Source organism: Procambarus clarkii, chromosome 34 (assembly GCF_040958095.1).
Source record: "Procambarus clarkii isolate CNS0578487 chromosome 34, FALCON_Pclarkii_2.0, whole genome shotgun sequence".
Lineage (NCBI taxonomy): Eukaryota > Metazoa > Arthropoda > Malacostraca > Decapoda > Cambaridae > Procambarus > Procambarus clarkii.
In genome coordinates this window covers 40,475,986-40,499,889 of record NC_091183.1, presented here as the reverse complement: position 1 = coordinate 40,499,889, position 23,904 = coordinate 40,475,986, and the positions used below count along the sequence as shown (strand labels likewise).

General features: G+C 38.5%; 1 protein-coding gene across 10 annotated transcripts in view; it reads left to right on the top strand.

Annotated features, from left to right (window-relative positions):
- Positions 1-2,797: 2,797 nt before the first annotated feature.
- The window catches only part of LOC123761986 (sorting nexin-29), a 36,254-nt gene continuing 15,147 nt past the window's right edge, over positions 2,798-23,904 (top strand). Inside the window, exons 1-11 of one of the 10 annotated variants that reach the window (XM_069335925.1) lie at positions 2,798-2,984; positions 4,187-4,284; positions 4,478-4,994; positions 13,176-13,256; positions 13,460-13,524; positions 14,784-14,917; positions 16,050-16,123; positions 18,894-19,039; positions 19,772-19,871; positions 20,343-20,495; positions 21,631-22,276. In XM_069335925.1, coding sequence (XP_069192026.1) covers positions 13,235-13,256; positions 13,460-13,524; positions 14,784-14,917; positions 16,050-16,123; positions 18,894-19,039; positions 19,772-19,871; positions 20,343-20,495; positions 21,631-22,276 — 1,340 coding nt within the window. In that variant the 5' untranslated portion in view covers positions 2,798-2,984; positions 4,187-4,284; positions 4,478-4,994; positions 13,176-13,234. Of the gene's footprint in view, positions 2,985-3,082; positions 3,908-4,186; positions 4,289-4,477; positions 4,995-13,175; positions 13,257-13,459; positions 13,525-14,783; positions 14,918-16,049; positions 16,124-18,893; positions 19,040-19,771; positions 19,872-20,342; positions 20,496-21,630; positions 22,277-23,904 lie in introns of those variants that run through there. The other 9 variants (XM_069335924.1, XM_069335926.1, XM_069335923.1 and 6 more) reach the window with 9 other exon arrangements.

The following is a 23,904-nucleotide window of genomic DNA, read 5'->3' as shown; positions in this document are numbered from 1 at the left end:
GACAGTCAGGTGTCAGGAAACTTCAACACACAGTCACATTAACACCACGGATACCGCCCACAAATGATCACAACCTCATTCATGTATTTCAGCAACTTTCTGAACCCAGTTTGTGAATGTAATCTAAAATTAAATACACATAAATACTATGGATATTATATTCAGCAAGAGGAGTCTACTTAGAGGTCTACCATTCGGCTGGAGCTCACCTCACTGGAACTGAAGGAAGTTATAAGCTGCTTACTATTCGTATTTATTAAACAAGCACAATTTGATTGTACATAACAATTAGTATCCATATGCACATCAACTCACGTATCAGGAACGGTTGAGGGCCACAGGGCTAACAACAGGCCTGACAGGGCGGATCTTATTGCAACGTTTAAAATACTGAACAAGTTGGAGGATGTTGATCCGGAAAATGTATTCAAAAGGTTAGGTGTAACACAAACAAGGAGTAACGGTTTCAAGCTCAACAAGACACAATGTAGGACTGAGAACAGATGCTTTTCACCAACAGGGTTATTAACCCCATGGAACCGCTTACCCGCCGAAGCCGTTAATGCCAAAACTGTTGGGTTTTAAAGTTCAGCTGGAAAATATCAAGGCAAATGGGGGGGGGCCTTCGACAAGCCGCCGGCTTCCTGTCCTCGTTGAGGCCACTAGTGTTAGTGGCTCTCATGTAAACACATTCGGAACAAAACAATAGGCATCCACCAAACACTTACACTAGGAGTCTCTCTACGCTCCTAGTGGCTACACTTGTCAGTACCCAACACCGGACCTCAGAGTGCGCTAGATGCTGGCCCTATTACTGGCCGGGCACTTGTTTAGTTTAGTTCATTTATTATGCACCCACCCATCCTGTGGGAGGTAGTGGAAAAGGTTATCGAGGAACATAATGGGCTCAGGGACTGAACCCTAAAACTTATTGGGGCTTAGTCCCTGAGCACCAGCAATTCAAATTAATATATTAGCTTCCCCAACAACAGAGTTTTCTATGAAATTCATAAACTAAAAACGCGAATCAAACCGTATTATTTAGGAATAACTTTACTAAAGAATATTATGCCTTGCTTAAAAATTCAGTTGAAAATTAATTAATTTTGTCAGAAACAGGCACGTGTGAGTATATATACATACTTTAAATCTTGTACTGAGGTTTTTCCCAAGGTCAAATGTTCCCAAGTTTTAACCCTCACAACTCGACTCCCTCCACCTATCAAGTATATTAATACTCCAACTAATCACCCAGAAACGTTTCGTGAGGAACTCATGAATGCTGACTCCTGGTTCAATCTTGACGACGAGCGGACATATCCTCTGCCTGGGGAGCCGCCGGATCACGTTCTGTTTTCGCGATTTGGATTTGATACTGCCGTTTGGCATTACTATTCAATGGTCCGGTTTGTACGACGTCTGGCGCATATATCGCCTTGGGTCACTGGATTGTTTTAGATTGTTTTCCACGTGTTCTGCCTGGTGCTCCCGGCAGGGTGACGGTGTCCGGCGCCAGCTTGGCCGAGAGGTGCCGGGAGTTGGTGGGTCTTGGGCTACTGGTGGGCCCTCAGTCGTGGTGGGCGGCTGGTTTCTGCTCTGCCGGAGGGCACTGAATGATTTTTGCGTTTTAGCAGAGTTTTTGGTTTTGTTACCCAGTGTTCTGTGTGGGGGCGGGACCGGTCCTTGTCACCCTGAGGGACTCCTGGAGCGCCCCAATCATCTGGCTGTTTGCGTTTCTTAGCCGCGAGACATATTTAGTTTTTGATTGACGTCACTCGTTTCGCGGTTAGGCTTGGCGATTCACCCTTTCCAGGCTTCGCGATTAACCCTTCACAGGTATGCCGGGGCGCATACGATCCCGCGATCGTCGTCGCCCCTAAATCAACAACAACAACTTATGGCTGCAAAACACCGATGTTTCCCCACGATTTTGGCAATGGGCGAAAACGTGCGGAGAATTCCTATAAATGTTGTGCCATTAAAGTGTTGGGCGTGTCCAAAATGCAAATCTGTCATTATGTTCCCTTCATTTACTCTGATTAATGTGAAGAACATATGATAAAACTCTATTGACTCGGTGGCGAACATTTCATATACATTAACTATTTTGGGGCATGGGGGCCGAAACGTAATTTGTTTTGTTGGGGACTGGCAGCTTGTGTTTACATACTAGGCTTATATTGAGGTCCCTCAAAGGTTGAACTACCGACCTTCCCCAGGATGAAAGCCCTCAATAGTTGACTAACTCCTGGATATGTATTTACTGCTAGGTGAACAGTTCCATTAGGTAAATGGAAACGTGTAAATACATTTCTGTCCTGCCCAGAATTCGAATCCCCCTATGACAGTGCCTCAACACCCCACCAGTCACCCTGCAAAGTTTGGTGAAACTAGACCTAAGTCTCCATCTACATATATAGATTTCCGACCCTCTAAACAAATTCAAATATTATGTCTATACTTGTGTAGTATCTGTAATAAGTCAAATAATATATATGTTTGAACTTTCTTCTACATTCTCCTGAATTTTATCCATTATTTCATACCCGGAAATAATTTCGTGTGAAGGTTGATGACGTAACACCTGGCCTTACCCTAGGCCCACTTCCGCATCCCGTCTAAACTAGCTTCACACAGTGGCGAAAAGATAGGCTTTTGTCTCTTAGTACACTGACTGGAACTGTACCATATCGCTCTTGGCTAGTTAAATATAAAAAAAATCTAACAAAATATATTTTAATTGTGTTGGATTAGGGTTTGAAGCGGAGGCTGTGTTGAGGGTAAAGAGGGAGTGTGTGAGCCGGGTGTAGGGCGAGGGGCGGACAGTGTTGTGGCTCGGCCAGTTTGTGTACACTTGAGCACTGTCAAATCTTGCCTCGGCCCACCTACCCACTCGCTCTCTGGACATTTGTCTCATGTCCTGAATGTAATTTGCTTTTTATGTGGGAGTTTTCTCTTAAATATGTTCATATTTCAAGGGTCGAGTAAGTATTTGAAAGTTAAAATTTGACTTTTGTGTGTGAGTGTGCATGATTGTGGTCACAAGGTGTCAGGCGGTAGTGTTGGTCTTGTGAGGAGAGGCAGGAGCGTCTTAGCCTTGAGATATTCCATTAGCGGCCAGCCTTCTCTTAAGGCCTAGGCACACATACCTTGACAATTTTGACAAGTACAGATTACAATGCCACATAAAAAAAAAATTCTGTTAAATTCAACAAATAACACATGCCATTGCAAGGCATTACAGAATATTGTCCAAGAATCGATTTATAAGTGGGTTTATTTCACTTTGCAATGTAACCATTGCAACATAGCTATGTACAATTTATTAATGTGTTAGACAACAACTTGGGAGCAAGTGCACACTTTTTCCTGAAACAACTGGTTTAATTTGTCTTGACAATACAAAATCCAGCCAGGTCCATGAACAGCATATTACATAGGTGTAGTAGATGCACATTTATGCTTTTAGTTTATTACGTTGTCATAAATGTTGTATATAGGCCTTGGCAAAACATCCACAATTTAGGTTTAGTGGTACAGTTGTGTGCAGCTCGGAGAGCACACATCGCTAAGGTAAGGTGCTAAGGGAAAGTGCTAAGCCAGTATGACTATACATCACTAGGAAAAGATATGAAGACACTGAGAACTGGGATATGAAGGTCAGTGGTTCCAAATAAATATACCACTGAATATACTGTTTAGTTTATGACTCCAAATGCATGGGGAAGAAAAAATATTACTTTTGAATAGTACTGGCACACACTGCTGATAATATCAGATCTTAATGCTCGGCTGGTCTTGAGACGTGAGCCACCAAACATGGGGATACAGTACGTACCTGGTACCTGTCTTCAACACCTGAAGGCTAATCTCCAGATACCCACAGGACCAAAGATCCTGGTTGTCTGTAGGTATCATAGTACAGTACATAAAGCATTATTTTTCACTATTACATTTAAATATATTTGTTTATTTCATTCAGTTTGTTCAATGATTCAGTATTCAATTACATAATTCATGAAATTGAATACACAATTGAATACATAATTCAATAAATGTTTCATGAAGTTGTCATTAAAAAAAAATCTACTGATGCTGAATAAGTTTTCTCAGCCTTTCCATTACTATAATCTAGCCACTTTTTAATACAACTACTGTACCTAGTCTCTGCTTTATATCTTTACAGATTATTGAGATTTAAAAAATGATGATGGCAAAGGACAAATTATTGAAGCCACGTCATAATATCTGTTAAGGATCTGTGATGTTGCTGCTTTCCTACATGTTGGTGAGACTTGTTTTATGTTTGTCATTCATCTTATATGTTGGAATTAGCAAATTGCATTTAATTTTTAATACAATGTCCATTAACATTGAAGAAGAGAAATTAAAACTTTTATTATTATTATTATTATTATTATTATTATTACATTATGGAGGAGACATGACCAAAGGCTTGCATTTGTATGTCCATCAGAAATTTGACCTGCTTATGGAAGAAAGGAAAAGGAAAGCAAGGGGTTTAAGCTGAGATGGGTCACGTGTGGTTGGACGTTCATCTTGTAGAAGAGAGTTCATCAGAATAATTGTTTGTGTTATGAATGAATTGCAATATGAAGAGGTTGTTCTGTGTGGCAGTTGTGCAACAAAGGCATGTGCGCTCACATGTGCTTGCAAAGGGTTAGAATGATAGTTTAAAATCCACCAGAACACATTCTAGTAAAACATCTGCATGAAGAGATAAACAAAAAGTTTGCTTTGGACAGATCACGAGCAAGTTCAAAGCAGCTTAAAGAACCACCAATGAAATCTCATTAAGATTTGAGACTTTATCAGTTATGTAACTATCAAGAACAGATTTAACATCCATGGTTTTAATTGAGAATGACAATCGATCAGTTGTCCACTTTCAAGTTAAAATTTGAAGTAAAAGATCTGAAAAAAAAATTACAAATCAATCTTCTCTCAAGACCTTCAAATCACTTAGCCATCAGGTGAGAGTCAAGACAGTATGGATGAAATATAATGTTTGAGTTGAATGCATTCATTGTGGGCTTAAGTAGTTATATTATTATAAGTTACTAGTGCAACAGTTAGCTTACTTATTTAAACCTAACATACAGCCAATCTGAGAATTCTTTTTGGCTCTTTGAATTTTTGCTTGCATGTAACATCTTTTTCTTGGAGTATTTGTGTGGGTAATTTTTCTGATAGCTGTCTTTTTGAGTCCAGTGAGAAATGAGAAATGCACATGATAAAACCAACAAAGAAAATTAATTGACCAGTTTGAAGGCCTGGTGGCTAGAGATAACTAAAGAAATACTGCACCCTATTATTATCTCAGTACTTGTACCTTTAATAAATAATAGAAACAGGACAAACAAGTCTTAATCATATTGTGTGGCACCCAGTCTCCTCTCACCTTCTCCCCACTAAAGGGCAAGTACCTTTCCTCCTCATGAAAGTGGGAAATGCATTAGCAATGGTGCACTTTCTTAAATTAAAATAGAGGATTTAAATCTATTGGTTTGAATACAGTACTAATGTTTACATTTTAATAGTTTTGTATTTCTGATGAGAAGTGATACTAGTTTTCTTTTTTACTCATCCCTGTTTCTCTTGTTGGCCCTCGTGTCATTTGATTTATTGTATTGCATGATTGCCTGAGAATTACATTTTAATATACAGCTATTGAAAAGTATTGTGAAATTATATACAGTATTAAAATAAAATGTCATGACATAATATGGTGTACCATTTGCTCTTGATTCAAATTTATTATTTGTATACTGTATTGTTTTGACAAAAAGTAGTTTAAAGTATTTGCATATTAGACTAACTATGTGCAATATAATAATAAGCATCTGTTAATTACATGTTTTAACCGGAAGTAAAATGAATGTAAATTCATTAAATTAGTAATTAAGGTATGATGCCACAGTTTATAAGTTAATTACTGTACTGTACTTTGAATTTGTGCTTACTGTGATATTTATAAAACAATTTATATTTTCTGGTTCCATTCACAGCATCTTCCTTGGCATGGTGGCAGTCACAGAAAGTCTCTTGGATCTCCAGTCTAAAATTGCCTTTTAAGTTCCTTCATGACCTGTACCACTCTACTCTTCTTTGATCCTTATTTCATTTTTTTAGTGACTTCGACCTGTGACGATAATCTCCTTCAAGAGATTGAGCCTGCTCTTCCCTCCAAAATTACGTCTTCACAATTATATAAAAAGACTATGGAAGAAATGTCCAACAACGACAACAACACCAGCACCAGCAAGGCTTGCCAGGGTGAGCAGAAACGTATGCAACCAGCCACCTGTTCGAACTCCAACCACCAAACTACCCGTTGATCGCTACGGCTCCGCTGATTGGTCGCCGGTCTGGCTGCACCTGCACTCGCCCCAATACTACCTGATGTCTGGGGTCGCCCCAACATCAGTCCTCAGAATGTTCCGTGCTTTCGTAGCCAGCACTCCTCCCAGCTAGACGTTAGCGTGTACTGAGAGAGGTGGTGGCTTTAAGCCAATATTCCAGCACCTCCCACTTAACTTTTGTGTTGCACTTCTTATTATTTTGCCTTAACGTAACTTTTCATTTTGTCATTTAAGTATTCTTATTATTTTGATTCATTGATTTTATTATAAGAATTTGTTTGTGCATTATTTTCATGTTTTGATTTATTTAACGTAATTAAAATTTCATTGTTAAAGTTTTACTTGTGTTTTGTGTGTCTTCTCCTTACCTTACCACAGACGAAGTTCCAGTTTTTCTATTTTTTTTTATAACTATGTGACGAGGCCATACCCCTAGCCTTAAACAGCCGAACACCAACGCGTTACCGTCACAAGTTATATGGGGGCCTGTCCTAGGAGCCTCACTCAGGTACTGGTGCCAAGTGGTAATTTATGGTAAGCGTATTTAACTTTGTTAACGTAGCTTTACTATTTTTCATTCAATTTCATTTTTTATAAGGTGCGGTGTATTGTGCATTACGAGAGTAACATATAGTGAAGGTGAGACAACTTTGGATTACGTGGTGACTGTAGGCCGCAGTCATACTCTTAATTGGTCATCTCTCCCTCCTTGTTATTACTCGTATTTACCATCTATGTCCCTTGAATATTTCTCATTCTGACAGATCATCATATTGGTACCCTGGTACTGTGGTCTGCCCCGGGTCAAGAGTACCCAATCTTCTGCAATCTGACTGTAGGAGGACAAAGAGGGCCATAGTTCCTCTAGCTCGAACTTTAGTTGCTGAATTGGGACCTCAGCAGCAGTTCTCGTCACAAGTTGACACCTCGCACCCCTACACGTCAGTCAGAGATGATGATACATACAACGGTAGGGAATTAGCTTATTTTTTCAGAGCACAAAAGTTCGCTAATTCTGTAAGTATCATATTAAATTCAGTGGGAAAAACTTGCTTTATGTCCTTTAGAGACTTGGCAAGGTATGCCTACATCCTTGGACTACCAATTTTACTTTTGAAGCATTTAACTGTTTCATTTGTTTTCGAAACTTTGTTTCATTTGTTAGTAGGATTTTCTTGCCCTTATTCTCTTACATGAGTACCGGGTACAAGATTTCCTGCGCCCTTGATTTAATTTAATATCTTTCACTTAACGTTAAATTGTTAAAGATCACACAGGATAGGTACCAGTTGCCACGTTGTCCTGTTTCTGACATTTCATTATTGAACATTCGTGTACCTTTATTTGCTAATTTCACCATGTTTCGTCTCCAAACTTTCCGTGCAAATCCAGCAGGTGAAATAGGGACTTTGAGTCGTGCCAAGAGGACTGAACTACAAACTCTTGCACATGAGTATCAACTAGAAGTTCCCTACCAAGCCAACAAAAATGACCTACACAACCTGTTGCTGGATTACTATTTAGAGCAAGGTAAGATAGACTCTGAAACTCATGAAACTTACTATATTGCAGAGAAAACTGACTTGGCAACGATGAAACTTAAACTAGAGCTGGCCAAGATTGAACGTGAGCAGCAAAGAGAAGCAGCTGCCATACGAAGGGAAGAACACGAACGCGAAGCCGCTTTGAGGAGAGACGAACAAGAACGCGAAGCTGCTTTGAGGAGAGAAGAACACGAACGTGAGGTCGCCTTGCTCCATGAACGTGAGAGAGTACAGCTTGAAACAAAACAACGCGAGTTGGAAATACAACGCGAACATGACAAGCAACAAGCAACTCTGGCTCTAGAGTGTCGTCAACGTGAAATCGCCTTGGAAACTTCACACTTCACTCAACGCCAACAAGCTACTGCCAATCTTCCCGTCAGTTTTAATATATCACATGCAAGTAAGTTAATGCCATCCTTTGTAGAAGCAGAAGTTGATGTGTTCTTTACCACCTTTGAAACCCTTGCTAATCAACTCAGTTGGCCTGTCGACCAATGGGCAACACTTCTCAGAGTCCATCTTACAGGTAGAGCTGCAGTCACACTCAGTACTTTGGCGTCTGAGAATGACTACTACACTCTGAAACAAGCAGTGTTGGACGCCTACCTCCTCTCTACTGAAAGTTATAGAAGGAAATTCCGTGACCACCTGAAGGCAAGTACCACTACCTTCCTCGAGTTTGCTAACACGAAACGGAGGTATTTCATGAAATGGCTGGAAGCAGCACATGTCTCTACTTTTACAGAACTCGTCAACCTGATGCTTGTTGAAGAATTCTTGAGACGTGTGCCGCCTCCTGTCCGCCTCTACTTAGCAGATAAAGAAGAAACCGACTACCTGAAGTGTGCTAAGTCGGCTGACACTTACAGCCTCATCCACCGGCTGACACCTGAACCATCCTCCAGTAAGAAGTCGTGGTACAGTTACGAGAAGGTGAGCCCCGATCAAGCTGGTTCACAACTGTACTGCAAGTATTGTAGACTCTATGGACATACCATAGACAAGTGTGGTAAGTCTCAATACAAGGGAACCACTGACCAACAACGACCCAAACCAACTCCTCCTAAGTCCGGTAAGCCTGTGATGAATGTTGGTGTTGATGTTAATGATCTTTCTCTTTTCAGTAACCACCTGTATACTGGAACTGTCTCTGCCAACGGTTCAAATCCGGAGGGACGTTTCAAATTGAAGATCTTGAGGGACACAGCGGCTCTACAATCGATCATCTTGAAGTCGGCTGTGCCCAACATAGTCTACACCGGGGAAACGGTCTTCATCACTGACCTCACTGCTACTACTCCATACCCTCTCGCCAGAGTCCACCTGGATTGTCCCTACGTGAACGGGGAAGTCCAAGTCGCCGTCAGGGAAAAGCCTTTTCCCATGCCTGGAGTGCAACTTCTCCTAGGCAACGACTTGGCAGAAGACCTGCAACCAACCAACCTGATCGTCATGGACAAACCCCAGGTGTGTAACTCTGTGCCAAGTAACCCTATTCTTGAGTATGTTCCAGCAGAGGTTCAAGAGAGTGATGATGTTTCTCCTCCGGTTCTCGTGACCACCCGTGCACAAGCCGCACGTCCACAGCCAGCTGACTCTACTGCTACCGCTGTCCCTCAAGACCCTCAGAAACTACCCCCGCATCTGACCAAGTTGGAGTTCCGTAAGTTGCAGAGGGAAGATCTTACTTTAACACCATTGTTTTTCCAGGCTGAGACTCAACCCGACAGTATTCCTGGGTTCTTCCTAGAGAACGACTTGCTCTACCGCAGATATAGACCCAGTAAACTGAAGGAGGAGGACGATTGGGCCAACATCGAACAACTTGTGATTCCCACCAGCCTGCGGCCCACTATTCTACACCTGGCCCACGGAGCATTCTCCCACTACGGCTTCAACAAGACTTACCATGGGATTCGTCAAGACTACTACTGGCCAGGTATGGTAAACAACGTCAAACAGTACGTAAAACAGTGTCATACATGTCAGATGGCAGGCAAACCGAACGTCTCCATTCCCAGAGCACCACTGATTCCCATACAGGTGCCTGCGGAACCTTTCCACAGACTCATAATAGACTGTGTTGGTCCTTTACCTCGGACCAGTTCAGGTAACGCCTACATCCTAACCATCCTGTGTCCTACCACCAGATTTCCCATAGCAGTTCCAGTGAAGAACATCACGGCTGCTACGGTTATCAAACATCTACTGAAGATCTTCACTCAATACGGATTTCCCAGGGAGATTCAAAGTGACTGTGGCACCAACTTCACCAGTGATCTCTTCAAAAGGACACTGGAGGAGTTCAACATCAAACAGGTATTGTCCAGCCCCTATCATCCTGCTTCACAGGGTTCTCTTGAACGTAGTCATCAGACCATCAAAGCCCTCTTGAAAAAGTTTTGTAGTGAAACCTCAAAGGATTGGGATAAGCAGATTGACCTAATAATGTGTATTTTCAGAAGTCTCCCCAATGAGTCCCTAGGAGTATCTCCTTATGAGATGCTCTACGGCCGTAAGTGCTGTACTCCCCTTAAGGCTTTCAAAGACTCTCTCAGAGATGCCACCTTCAGTGAGCATCAGAATGTGCCCCAGTTTCTTCAAAACCTTCAACACATTCTGGAGAGAGTCCACCGCTTTGCCCATGATAATCTATTGAAAGCCCAGGTGAGAATGAAGACTCATTACGACCAGACCAGCAAAGTAAGAAAATTCAAGCCGGGAGACTTCGTCCTTGCTTATTTCCCTATCCCAGGTTCACCTTTACAAAACAAATTTTCAGGACCCTACTGCGTCAAAGAGTGCAGGAATAATAATAATTATGTGATAGAGACTCCAGATAGGCGGCGGAAGACCCAGCTGTGCCACGTCAACCTCCTGAAGCAATATAATGGTACTCCTCCCACTGTCTTGACTAACTATTCCACATTCACAGAACCCTACATCCACAGTGAGACCTTCCCAGCTTCTCCTCCCGAAAGCACTGACAAGGAGTCAGCGCTTTCTAATTCCGAAATCCTTAATGATCTTCCCAAATGCTTTCAGGATAATACTCGTGCTCCTATGCCCTCTTCTAATTCCACTCTCACCTCGTCAGATAAGCCCTACATCCTCCATGTCGACGCCAATGGTACCGACGATGGTGGTGTCGTGATGCAGCAACGAGGCGAGAAGAATACACCTGTCAGCGACTACTGCTACAAGGAACGACGGAACAATTGGCAAGGAGCTACTCTTCCTCATCCTGAAGCTTCAGCACTTCACTCCACACCTGAAAAGTGCTCGGTCCACCATCAATACGGACCACACCACCCTACACCTCCTGCAGCACGCCCACTTCTCATCTCAACGTCTTCTACTATGGGCTTGCTACCTGCAGAAATTCAACCTGGAGACACGCTATACCAAGAGTCTGACAACATCTTAGCCCATGATCTCTCCAGAGTTTATGAAGTAGAAGCGACTCCATCCATTACTCCACCACATAACGACGTACTTCTTCCAGAACCGCAGGCTTCGGGGGAGAGTTGTGACGATAATCTCCTTCAAGAGATTGAGCCTGCTCTTCCCTCCAAAATTACGTCTTCACAATTATATAAAAAGACTATGGAAGAAATGTCCAACAACGACAACAACACCAGCACCAGCAAGGCTTGCCAGGGTGAGCAGAAACGTATGCAACCAGCCACCTGTTCGAACTCCAACCACCAAACTACCCGTTGATCGCTACGGCTCCGCTGATTGGTCGCCGGTCTGGCTGCACCTGCACTCGCCCCAATACTACCTGATGTCTGGGGTCGCCCCAACATCAGTCCTCAGAATGTTCCGTGCTTTCGTAGCCAGCACTCCTCCCAGCTAGACGTTAGCGTGTACTGAGAGAGGTGGTGGCTTTAAGCCAATATTCCAGCACCTCCCACTTAACTTTTGTGTTGCACTTCTTATTATTTTGCCTTAACGTAACTTTTCATTTTGTCATTTAAGTATTCTTATTATTTTGATTCATTGATTTTATTATAAGAATTTGTTTGTGCATTATTTTCATGTTTTGATTTATTTAACGTAATTAAAATTTCATTGTTAAAGTTTTACTTGTGTTTTGTGTGTCTTCTCCTTACCTTACCACAGACGAAGTTCCAGTTTTTCTATTTTTTTTTATAACTATGTGACGAGGCCATACCCCTAGCCTTAAACAGCCGAACACCAACGCGTTACCGTCACAGACCTCAGTCTTGCAAATTCTAAATTCAATCCTATTACCACTCACTCTTCATTTACATGCTACTCATGATTAATTACTTTTCCTAGTGAACTTTAGAACCTATTACTTCTAATAAAAAGCAGTTGGTCAGGGATTTTGTATGTTTCCCAGATGTGGTTGGTATGGATTACGGAAGAATATAGAGAGCTGGAGTTGATTTCATCTTTAAATCATTGCTTGATTTGTTATTTCCTAGTGTTTCATTGATGTTTAATATAATAATTCATTGCAGCCCTTTTCAAGATGGGCTATTATCTGACAGATCTATCCCCTTTCAATTTTTCTGTAAGTCAGTCTATATGTGTTTTACCCAAAAAAATGCATACAAATGGTAATCTCCCAAAAACGTACATCCAAATGGTAATCTTTGAAATACTAATTAAGTTGATATTCTTATGAGAAATATTCAACCCATTTAAAATTCATATGTATAAAAATATTGTCAAAATTAACATATTAGAGTTAAGACCATGTGTATACAAATGAAAGTCTAGAAATTCCTGATTATTTGGCTGTAAATCTTGCAAATATTAATTTGAGTATTTTGCAAGTTGACTAAAAGTTAAAAAATTTATTATATAAAATGTTTTATACCTATGTTCTTTCCCAAATTTATGTACAGTACTTAGCTGACCCTCGGCAATCTGGTGGCACATTTAATGTGGATGTACAGTAAAATGCATTTCTGGGACCAGCATTGGCAATCTCTCCCAGTCACATTCAAACTTTAAAAGTTGACTTAATGAGCTCAGTCTTTGTTTTATCATAAAACATGGTTGAATTTGTTTATTAAGATGAACAGTAGTAGTTTAATATCTTTCTCTCCTTAGGGGGGTTTTGGGAAAATTATCTGAATTATCTTCTTAAATGTTGACATACATTCCTTTCTACTGTACAATATATTACCTCTTGAACAGTGTTAATTAGTATTGAAGCCTAGCTGCCATTCATATTCAAATGTATGTACAGTATGTATTATTATTCCAGAAAATATGTGAAGCAGAACTCAATGTTGGGCTACCGAGAGCATATGTAAGAAGATTAGAATGTCTTTAAATTTAGACAATGGTAAGTTTAACTCAGTTTTATGTTGTTTCACATCTTAATATTTTCCTTGATTATATTGTATTGATAATGGCTTATAGTGTGTGTGTGTGTATGGATATATATAATATATATATTTTATCTCTGTTCTATATCTCATCATATGATCAATGATTTAACTTTTAAATAATATAAGTAGGTAATGAAGGTGTATGGATATATTTCAGACGCTCACAGCAGTAAGAGAGAGGAACTGTTGTCTAGTTTACTTTCAGCAGTTCAAGGATGTCAGGTGATTATTATTATTATTAATTTTGTTTTTCCAAGCCTGTTGCTTCAGCAACTACATGTAGGTACTTGTGAGCTGAAGGGAAAATCAATTCAATTGTAGACATGACCAGAATTAACCACAGTAACATGCAAAGCTTTAAGGTTTGCAGACTTTTTAAATAACTTGCCTAATCTTTACAGATCAAGTCCAGATATATCACTCAAATCCAGAGTTTTTTAATTTGTCACATAAGCAAAACTCGCTTTAGACTTAGTCAAGTGCTGAGACATCTGCTTAACCTCTGAAATTAAGATTGTTTTAGATAAATTGACTAATTCCCTTCATCAGTACTCATGTGTTAAATGACTTGCCAGTTGCAGCCACTAGCCTAGTGCCGGACTCCCATCAATTCAATACAATTTCCATCAGTGTATCAGATATATCTACTTTTTCCTTCAAACTCTTCAAGAAGGTGGCAACAACAGAATACCCTCTAGATAGCACCATCTGGACATAGTCTTTCAGTTTCTATACGAGTTGTCATATTGATACATTATTCTTAAGAAATCCTCTTCCCATTATTACCAATGTACCTCACTCTTGTATACCTTTCAAACCAGCTATTGGTCATTCTTTCTAGGATTTAGAACATCTTAGAGTAACCCAACAAACACTTGAAAAGAAACAAAAGTAAACACATTTTGGTATGTTAAAGACCCTTATCAAATCATGTCTTACCTTGAGGTGCTTCCGGGGCTTAGTGTCCCCGCGGCCCGGTTGTCGACCAGTCCTCCTCGCCTGGTTGACCTCTCTTGATGAGGTTCCAGAGTGGATCAAAACATCATCACTTGAATTTCTTTTCATATGAGTGGGATGGGTCATTTGTGTCGTTCACATTATTGTGACTAATTCTCTGCATCTTAGAGTACTGTATTACTGTCCTATGAACTACTACAACCCACTTGGACTTTCTTCTTATCCTGCATGTTCCATAAATGGACTTAAGGGTTTAAGAACTTGACCTTATTTTTCCACAGAGCATACTGCACTGTACTTTCAAGATCAATTTGTGAGTTTGTTATTTCTACAGTTTTTATAGAAACATAACCATTGTGCACATCAAGTGCTGTCTGCACAGCAAAATAAATCCTATATTCTCGTTATTTAACTCTATGCAGTACTAGCCTTAATTGCTCACTTTCTCTTTATTTTCATTTGTTTATATCTGTACTTAATTTATTTTAATTAACAGCAATATTTAATTTTGTTTAATTTTGCAGGTGAGGTTTGGAGGACGTGCTGAGCTTGCCACTGAAACAGATGAAAGAGTTGCATCGCTATGTACCAGGCTTGAGTTTGCATTATCTCACGGCCTCAAATTGCATTCCCCCAGCAGAGGTATTACTGCAATTAAGTAAGCACATCAAGTGTATGTTTGTAATAATGAATCACATAGTCCATGTAAGCTCATGCCCTATCACATTGTAATAATATGGCATAATACCATACAAGTTAGATTGGCTTGTCTGTCTGTGAAATACGGTACAGTGTGAGGGGCTCCCACTCGGCATCATCATTATTCTTTACTCTAGTCTGACTATCCATCTTTATCTGCCATATTGCTTTATCACATTGAGCATAAAAGACAAACTTTGTTCAGAAGGCCTCCAAAATATAGAAAGAGTTGCCTAGCACACTTTGTATTTAGTGCACACAAGACTTGTCGGAGTGCTGAAACAATACTCTGACAAGTTTCCTCTTGTGTTTGTTGTCAGTAGAAACTTTAGTTGATGCATTTGCTGTATTCTGAGTTGACATGGTTACAGAATATCAAATATTTTCAACAAAAATTAAAAAAGAGTGAGTGGATGATAACCTTCATTGTACACACAATTAGAATAATGCCGAGTCAGATGCTAGTGTGTTAGTGCACATGGGCATCCTGCTCGAGATTCATCTCTCATTACTGAGAGGTAGGTGAGGAGGGTAAGACAGGAAATTAATACAGTATTTGGCAAGTACATATAGATGGTGGTTGGACTGTAGGTTGATGCCTGTACCGGAACTTATTGCTATCTTGTATATTATTACAGTTATTAGCCAACACAAAGTCAAGTTGATGAGACCTGTATTCTAAAAGACTTTAATTGACGTAAATAAATAGTTTGCTAAGTAAAACATAAACATCCTGCAGGTGATGGCCAAGTGCTAAATATAATTTTGATTTTATGGGTATGATTTCTTGGTTGTGGTTGTTTGTATTTAAGGATGATGGGGAATTGGGATGCTTTCTCTTCACTTAATTTTTCTTCCCCCATTTATATCTACATTTTGTATCCACAATTTAGTTTTTACATCCTGCACCTGAAAAATGAAGTATTATTCACAATTGGACTCTAGTACAGTATTAACACTATCAAGGCTTGTTCACTGACATTGTGATGTGTACCATCATGAGTACCATCACGAAGCTGACCAGTCTTCTGAGTCACATACATTACACATTCTGCCTCACTTCATTTTTTGACAAATTTGTTTATTTTTAGGCAGGTGAAGGAGATGGTGACATCTGGGCTAAATCTTCATCTTAGTCTTCCTGGTTCTGACACAGAGGTTCCTGGTAAGTGTAGCAGAGAAAGGCTGCAGCATTATTTTATGCAAGTCCTGGGTTGGATTCTCGCAGATGATCAAAACATATGGGCAGGTTTCTTGTCATCTGATGACTTTATTCAGCTGGCAGTTAAGTAACTGTTGTGGGTTGTATCTTGAGTAAGGTTAATCATTGTTCTAGACCTCAATAAGCCTAATACTGTAGAACTAAACAAAAATATTTTCACAAATTTACACACATTTACAGTATATGCACAAAATACTCTTTGAAGAAGAATGGTCAAAATTTGAAAAAACTGTCAAATTTTTTAAACCTTTTTAAAACTACATTTTCTAATACAGTATAAGATACAGTTCAGTGAATTGATTACTGTACTAGGCCAAAAGTGTTCCCAAAAGAGAATTTTAATGTAAATAATGTACAAACAATATGTACAGTATATTCTACACTGTGGTGTAATAACCCAAGTGTAGTTACTGGATGAGAGCTATGCTCGTGGTGTCCCGTCTTCCCAGTACTCTTTGTTGTATACAGTAACACTTTAAAACTACTGATGGTTTTGACCACCACCACCTTCTCACTTAGCTTATTCCAACAGTCTATCACTTTGTTTGCAAAAGAAAACTTTCAAATTTTTTTGGCACCTTTGTTTCCTTAGCTTGAATTTGTGTTCTCTTGTTTGTGATGTTGCTGGCTTCAGGAATTCCTCTTTGTCAATTTGGTCAGTTCCTGTTATTATTTTGTAAGTGGTGATCATATCGCCTCTTTTTCTTCTATTATATACTTTTGGCATATTTAATGCCTCATAGCTCTTGTCTTTTATTTCAGGAAGCCATTTAGTTGCATGTCTTTGCACCTTTTCAAGTTTGTTGATGTGTTGCTTAAGATATGAACACCATACAACCATTGCATATTCCAGCTTTGATCTCACAAAGGTCGTGAACAATTTCTTTAATATTTCACCATCCATATACCTAAAAGCATTTCTGAAATTGGAAGTGCGTGTGTGAGAGAGAATGAGAGAGAAGGGTGTTTTGTTGTTTTTTCTATATTACATTACATTTCATTTCAAATATGACAATCACTTATAAGTTTTGTTTAACCGCTTATAATGCTCCAATTGCCATTTGAAACTTCCTTCTGAGCTGCCATCATCATTAGCTATTCTTTACCATTTATTTGGTACTAATCACTAGTCATACGCATCTCAATGTTTTCCTTTTAAATAGCTGCACAGTTTGTGTGTTAAATATTAACTATAAATACAAAGAAAATTAAATAAAAATAGCTTTTGATTTATCATTGCATATAACACAAAAAACAGTACTAATAATTCAATACCATTGTATAGAATGTTGTCATAAATGCACAAAATATGTATACAATACTTGCCAAGGAATTATTTGTATTTTAGGAGCAGAATTAAAAAAAAAAAGATAAATAAAAACCTTGTCTCTATATTTACTTCATTGATTTGTGTTGCTTTCTTATTAATTTGTTGTTTTCTCCATTGAACAAGAATAGTGAACAAGGATGAAATGAAGGGTTGGAGTCTCGGTAGTACAGTTGGGGTTGTTCTCGACTCACAGTTGGGATTCCCAAGGTTGAATCCTGGCAGGACCTGGAGGCCTGGTCAGGGACCAGGCTGCAGGTCCCTGACCCTTGGAATCAGTGCAAGGAGAGACATGGTTAGGCACATTTCCTATGTCTAATGGCTCTGTTCAATTAGTAGTAAATAGGTAACTTGGAGTTAGTAAACTGTTGTGGGGTTGAATCCTGGGGATGATCAGTAGTTCGACCATGGGGGACCTCAGTACAGTATAACTTTACTGTATATATATACACAGGCTGCTTGTCCCCAATAAAATGTATTATATGGCAGAATCAGATGACCCATATTGTGGAAGGGAGAGTGAAAAAATATATTCAAGAAAGAGTGGAGAAAGATAGGGGTGTTGAGGGGTCAGAGGGCTAGAATGAGTGAAGAGTTGTGTGGCAAGAGCCTCTTGGAAAAATGTCTGCTGTGGCCACCCCTTAATGGTGAGCATCCAGGAATGAGCAAGGCATCAGAGCTATAGATAGAATTGTGGCAGAATCTTGAACAGCCTGAAATGCTGCACGTAATTTGTGGCTGTATAACATATACAATTACTGTACCTTCTGAGGAACTACTGGAATCTGATTGTGTATTTTTTTATAAATAAATAAATATTATAATTATGAACTAATCTACAAGGGCCTTGATGATTGTTCCCAGATGTGCTCCAGTCAGCTGTACCACAATGTAGTTGTGAAATGTTTTTGAAATATTGTTATTTCTGTGTGTATTATTATTATTATTATTATTATTATTATTATTATTTTTCTCACAGATTTAGATTTATTGTATGGCAAGACCTATTCTTCATTCAATATCAAACAGTTTGCAGCCACAGAACCCAAGTCCTGTTCTGAAGACCAAATATCTGGACAAACGTTGCAGATGTAGAACCTGTCTTCAATTTTAGACATACTGTATGTGAAAGATGCATTTACGAGTGAATGAAGGGACTAAATTTTATTGAATGAATGATGCCACCTTTTACAGAGAGTGGGTCAAAGAAAATTGGTTATAGAACCGATATCTCTGTAAACTCTAGCTTCGTCAGCATGTGATTGTGTTCTCTTTGGCAGCCTTCAAAATATTACTCCTTAATAGTCTGATGCAATACTTGGCTTTGCATTTCAGTTGTATAGTTCAGTAGTTAAAATTTTGTTTACTATCAATGTTTATTTTCAGTTTTGTGGTGGTACGTACGAGAGCTCTTAACCCGGCATGAGTATGAGCGTTTTCTTCTCCTGAAGAATATAACCACTGATGTTGGCAGAGGTCGTGCGTGGCTAAGGAGTCTGCTCAACGAACATTCCCTTGAACGTTATATGCATGTAAGTTTTGTTAAGGCTCTCTCATAACTATACACAACATATTCTACTATGTCATATTATTACATATACAGTAGGTATTTCACTTTAGAGTTAAATGGTTACTGTGAACAATTTGCATTAAGAGTGAAGCACCATAGCATGCTTTTGTTACTTTCAAAATGAAGGCATCCTTATAAAGTCAGCTATAGTATGTGCATAAAACTTTATATTTGATTAGTAAGTACACAGGTGAAAAGATAATACATATTTGGCATTACACAACTCGCTATTTTAAACCGTTTAAGACTGGGAACACTTTTATTTTAAGCCCTTGTATATAAAATTATGAATGATTATTATTGTGCAGTATTCGTCATATTCATCACCATCACCATAGTATTTATATAGGTCAGCTGTTCATAAATGCATGATCTGGCCATTTTAGTTCCTTAACTTTTTCCTATTTCAAACGTAGGTTCATGATCTAACCCATTTGCAAGTTTAATGGTACCTACAGTACTTTTCCCACCCAGCATATGTTTTCATGGGGTGCTGTGTTACACTCAGTTCTGGATTTTTTACATGATGTTTTATGTCCAGTTGACCATCTCTAAGTATAATAGTTGATCAATTGTTGTTGATTAATTGGGCTAATTAACTTACCATAATTGAAGTTGTGTATGCAACCAATTATTATTATTATATTTATTTTCATTTTTTAACTTTAATTTATCTTCTGCCTACATCATCAAGATTGTTGTTTGTGACGAGGCCCTACTACAGCAGTCGTATGAACCGTGGGCTCTACTGAGAGACCAAGAGAGGGCAGCCATGTTGCCTAATTTAGCAGCTGGTAAGAGCATAAAGTGTGGATTAACCTTAACAATCATTAGTGATATTAGTACATTGAAATGTTTGAGTTCCTTTTATGTCTGGCTATTCCCTACTATTTTATCTTTTTTCAAAATTGGATCATATTGTACCCAAAACATTTGTATTGAAGCTGAGATGAATGTACTGTACTAGATAAAAGGGTGAATGTGTAAGAAATGAAAATAGAAACTAAACTCAGAAAGCAGAATTTACCGTGTAGACAATGATTTTAAGGACTATTAAACATCACAGTAATTAAGGTAAACCACATTTTATAAACTGTCACGCAAGTCAATTTTTTAATTGCTCAAACATAGCTTATACTTATATGTGTGTGTGTAATTTAATCTGTGCCAGTAGAGATAGTACTGTTCTGTGTATTACATAATCAGTCTCAGCATAGATAGCATTGTTTAGGAGCTGTATTTATAGCACTTTATCTTTCTCTCAGGTCTGGATTCTATACTGTTTGCCATTAACATTGACAATGTTGAATTAAATGCTGGGAGCCAGAGTGAATCTCGTGTAAAACTTGACATCATACCTTCAGTGAAACCTGAACCCGAAGCTCAGATAGCTACCACTGTCCGTGCTGACCCCATTGGTGAGTATGTAGATACAGTATTTGTCATCGTAATAATCATTATTTTCATCATTATTAAAATGATTCCCACTTTCATGGGTGGGTAGACATGATCCCAGTGAAATAAGGGAAGCATTATAGATGAAGAGGGCTCAAGATGTTAAAAAATGACACCTATTCATTCATTCTATCACTCATACAACATAGCATCACAAGGAAACATTAGTGCCTCATTCTAACAAATAATTCACAACAGCACCTCACCACTCGTACAGTGCTTCTTGTGGATTATCTTAAACAAGCAAAACACTTACTCCCTCTTTTCAATCTCCTGCCACCAAGCCTTTATTTCCCATTACTTGCCATGCACTTTTCACATTCAATTCCTAAGTTCTCACACTTTTGCTCACTACATTTGCCTATCTTTTTTCAGCCTTTGTCACCACCTACCCTTAAGATCGTTTGAATGCTCTCGCTTCACCAGTTTTATCATCGCCCATTCACTAATCGTAACAAAGTCCTCTTTATACACACACACACACTTCACTATTGCAATTTACTGACTTCTTCACTTCATATCTTTCATTATAATTCCTTACATTATAATTCATTAATATATTTATTCAGTTAACTTGCTGCACAAATTTTTATTTCTTGTGCTCTAATTCTTGAATTTTCACATTCATACAACACAAGTGCCTCATGTTTAAACACGAGGGTTGGCACAGCTACTTAATAATAAATAATTTGGCTTGTTGGGTATAGGGAGCCTAAAGTATGCAAGTTGTATACACATTTGTACCTACTGTTCTAATATCTTCCCCATCAGTTAACATTCTCCTAATATGTTCTTTGATATTCCCAGTGGGTTTTCCACCAGCCTTTTCACTGCACTTCCTTCTTTCCAAAAGATTTTTGTTTTATGAAAAACAAAAATCTTTTTGACTTTTTATATATTACTTTTTCTATTTAAGCCTAAATCTTTGTATATTCCTTGTATCACTGCCTTATAATTAACAGGTCTTCCAAGCATGTAAGAATTCTCATTTTCCTCTACAGCAGCACCACACTCAAATAATAAACCCCAAATATATTTTCATATATACCCTAAAATGATTGTGTAATTTTGGCATGATCCTTATTTTTGTTTTATTAGGTAATGCAGTGGTTCCACGAAAGAGAGATCTGAGAAGAAGGAAAAAGAAGATACCCTCTCAGTTAATATCCTTTGATGAGGACCTTTCAAGGCCTGATCGACCAGATGTAAATTCACCATTATACCACAGTGCCCCTACGACATGTCTCAGCTCCCCTGCTCCAACCACAGCTGGTTCAACACCATATGCTGACCGCTTGGAGAGCTTGGCACATCTTCGAGAACTGCAACAGGCTAAGCAAGTTCTTAAATCAGCCAATGAATCATCTAACAGCCAAAAGAACCATTCTAGAAATTATCAAGAAATGGGAAATTCCAGTGAGAAATTAGGAGCGGAAAATGAGATTGTGAGTCCTATTCAAGACACTGATGGTTTAGAAACCAGCCATATTACCATTGGCAAGAATGCCACTTATGATGATGAATCATTGAATGAACCTAGTTACCATCAGTTGTTTGAAAATATATTGACAAAGAAGCATGATGAATCTTTTGATACTAGTGGTACTATTTTGAATGGCAACAACAGTGCATCAGGTAATTTGCCTCTGTTGAAATCTCAACGCCCCAATAATCTTTATGATCAAGAAACTGGATCTTACAAATCTAGTCAATCCAACCTGTCAGGAGACAGTTTTCCATCAAGGTATGCAATATTTGCTAACGTGTTAATTTTTATGTATTTTAGAATACATTACAAGATCTAATATAGTGTGCTTAATGTTACTTAGCATTTATTTGCAAATGTCTTTATAACCTGTTGTGTGTAACCAGTGGTGCAACAGGAAGTAGTGCTAACTGCTGACCTACTGGTCTCTGCTTGGCAGCAAGCACACAGCTTACCCAGTTGTTCATCACTGCTTAGGGTGAGTAAATTATTGACACAACTTGGGTTGGGGCATGACTGCTGTAGTAATTATAGGGCAGATCTGGCTAGTCATTTATATTATAGCTTAGTGTTGCTATATTTATTGCTTAACCCTTGTATGGCTTGGCTAATTAAAATTCCTACATCATGGTGTGCATGACAAAAAACAGATTACAACTAATGTTAAAAAAAATAGATTTTGGCCCAAAAGATAATCACAGATAGGGTTTGGAATCATTAAAGGGGGTAATATCTCTTCTCTATTAGTCTATTTACTAGATATGTACTTGACAATTTGCCTGAAGTTTAACAAATTTGTAGATTGAAGACAAAAACTAACAATTTCTAGGGGAAAAAGTTAGTAAATGAATAGAATAACTGAAGCCAAAGAAGTCTTACTCTCCTAAATAATTATTTTCCAGAAAAAAGTGTGTGGCCAACCCTTGTGAAGAATATTCATTAATTATTAGATTTCAGCAGTTCCTTCGGTTGCTGGAAAATACTTGAAACAATAATTATAAATACCATTTCTACTCATTGAAAGACACAGATTACTGTAATAAATAACTGAAAAGATATTTACAAAGGATTAATCGTGTTTGACAAATATGCTATAATTCTTTTTAAACACTTTTTAAAGCTGTAGACAATGGTACACATAGATTTTAATAAGGCTTCTGATACTCTTTTTTTTTTTTTATATATATATATATATATATATATATATATATATATATATATATATATATGAGAGACTTCTTAGAAAAAGTAAAGGTAAATGGTATTGAAGCAGCCCATCCCCTAGAGTTGCAACAATGGACAGAAAATGGTGTACTAAAACATTCAAGCCTAACTAAACCTTGGCCTAACCTACCAGCCATACATAAAAAAATGTTTGATTTGATATAATTTATAGTGCCACTGTATTTGATGGTTGGAGGTTTTGACTTCAAAATGCAGTATATTTTATAACAGGATGGGTTGAAGAGGACATGTTGAGGTGGTTCAGGGCATGGCTATTGCACATGGAACAGAGGGTCGACATAAATGGAATAGAGCTTAAGAGGAAAAATAGTCTTAAGTGGAGTGCTCCAGTACTCTGTTTTGAGACCTTCATTATTCATAAATGAGTTGGATACTGTAGTGAGCACCAGCATTAGCAAATTTGCCAATGATACTTAAACAAGGCAAGTAATAAATTCAAATAAAGATGCAGAAAAGTCACTTGCTAAGTACTTGAGACCTTAAATTTGTCATTGGCTCTAGGGCTTAAGGGGCTTCAGTACTCAATTATAAAAGTTTTTCAAGCTAATGCAGGCATTTTCAACTCCTCACTACAGGCAAGAAGATCCTTTGCTTCAAAAGGGAGAGATATGAAGGATGTGAAAATGTGTGCACACTTGAGA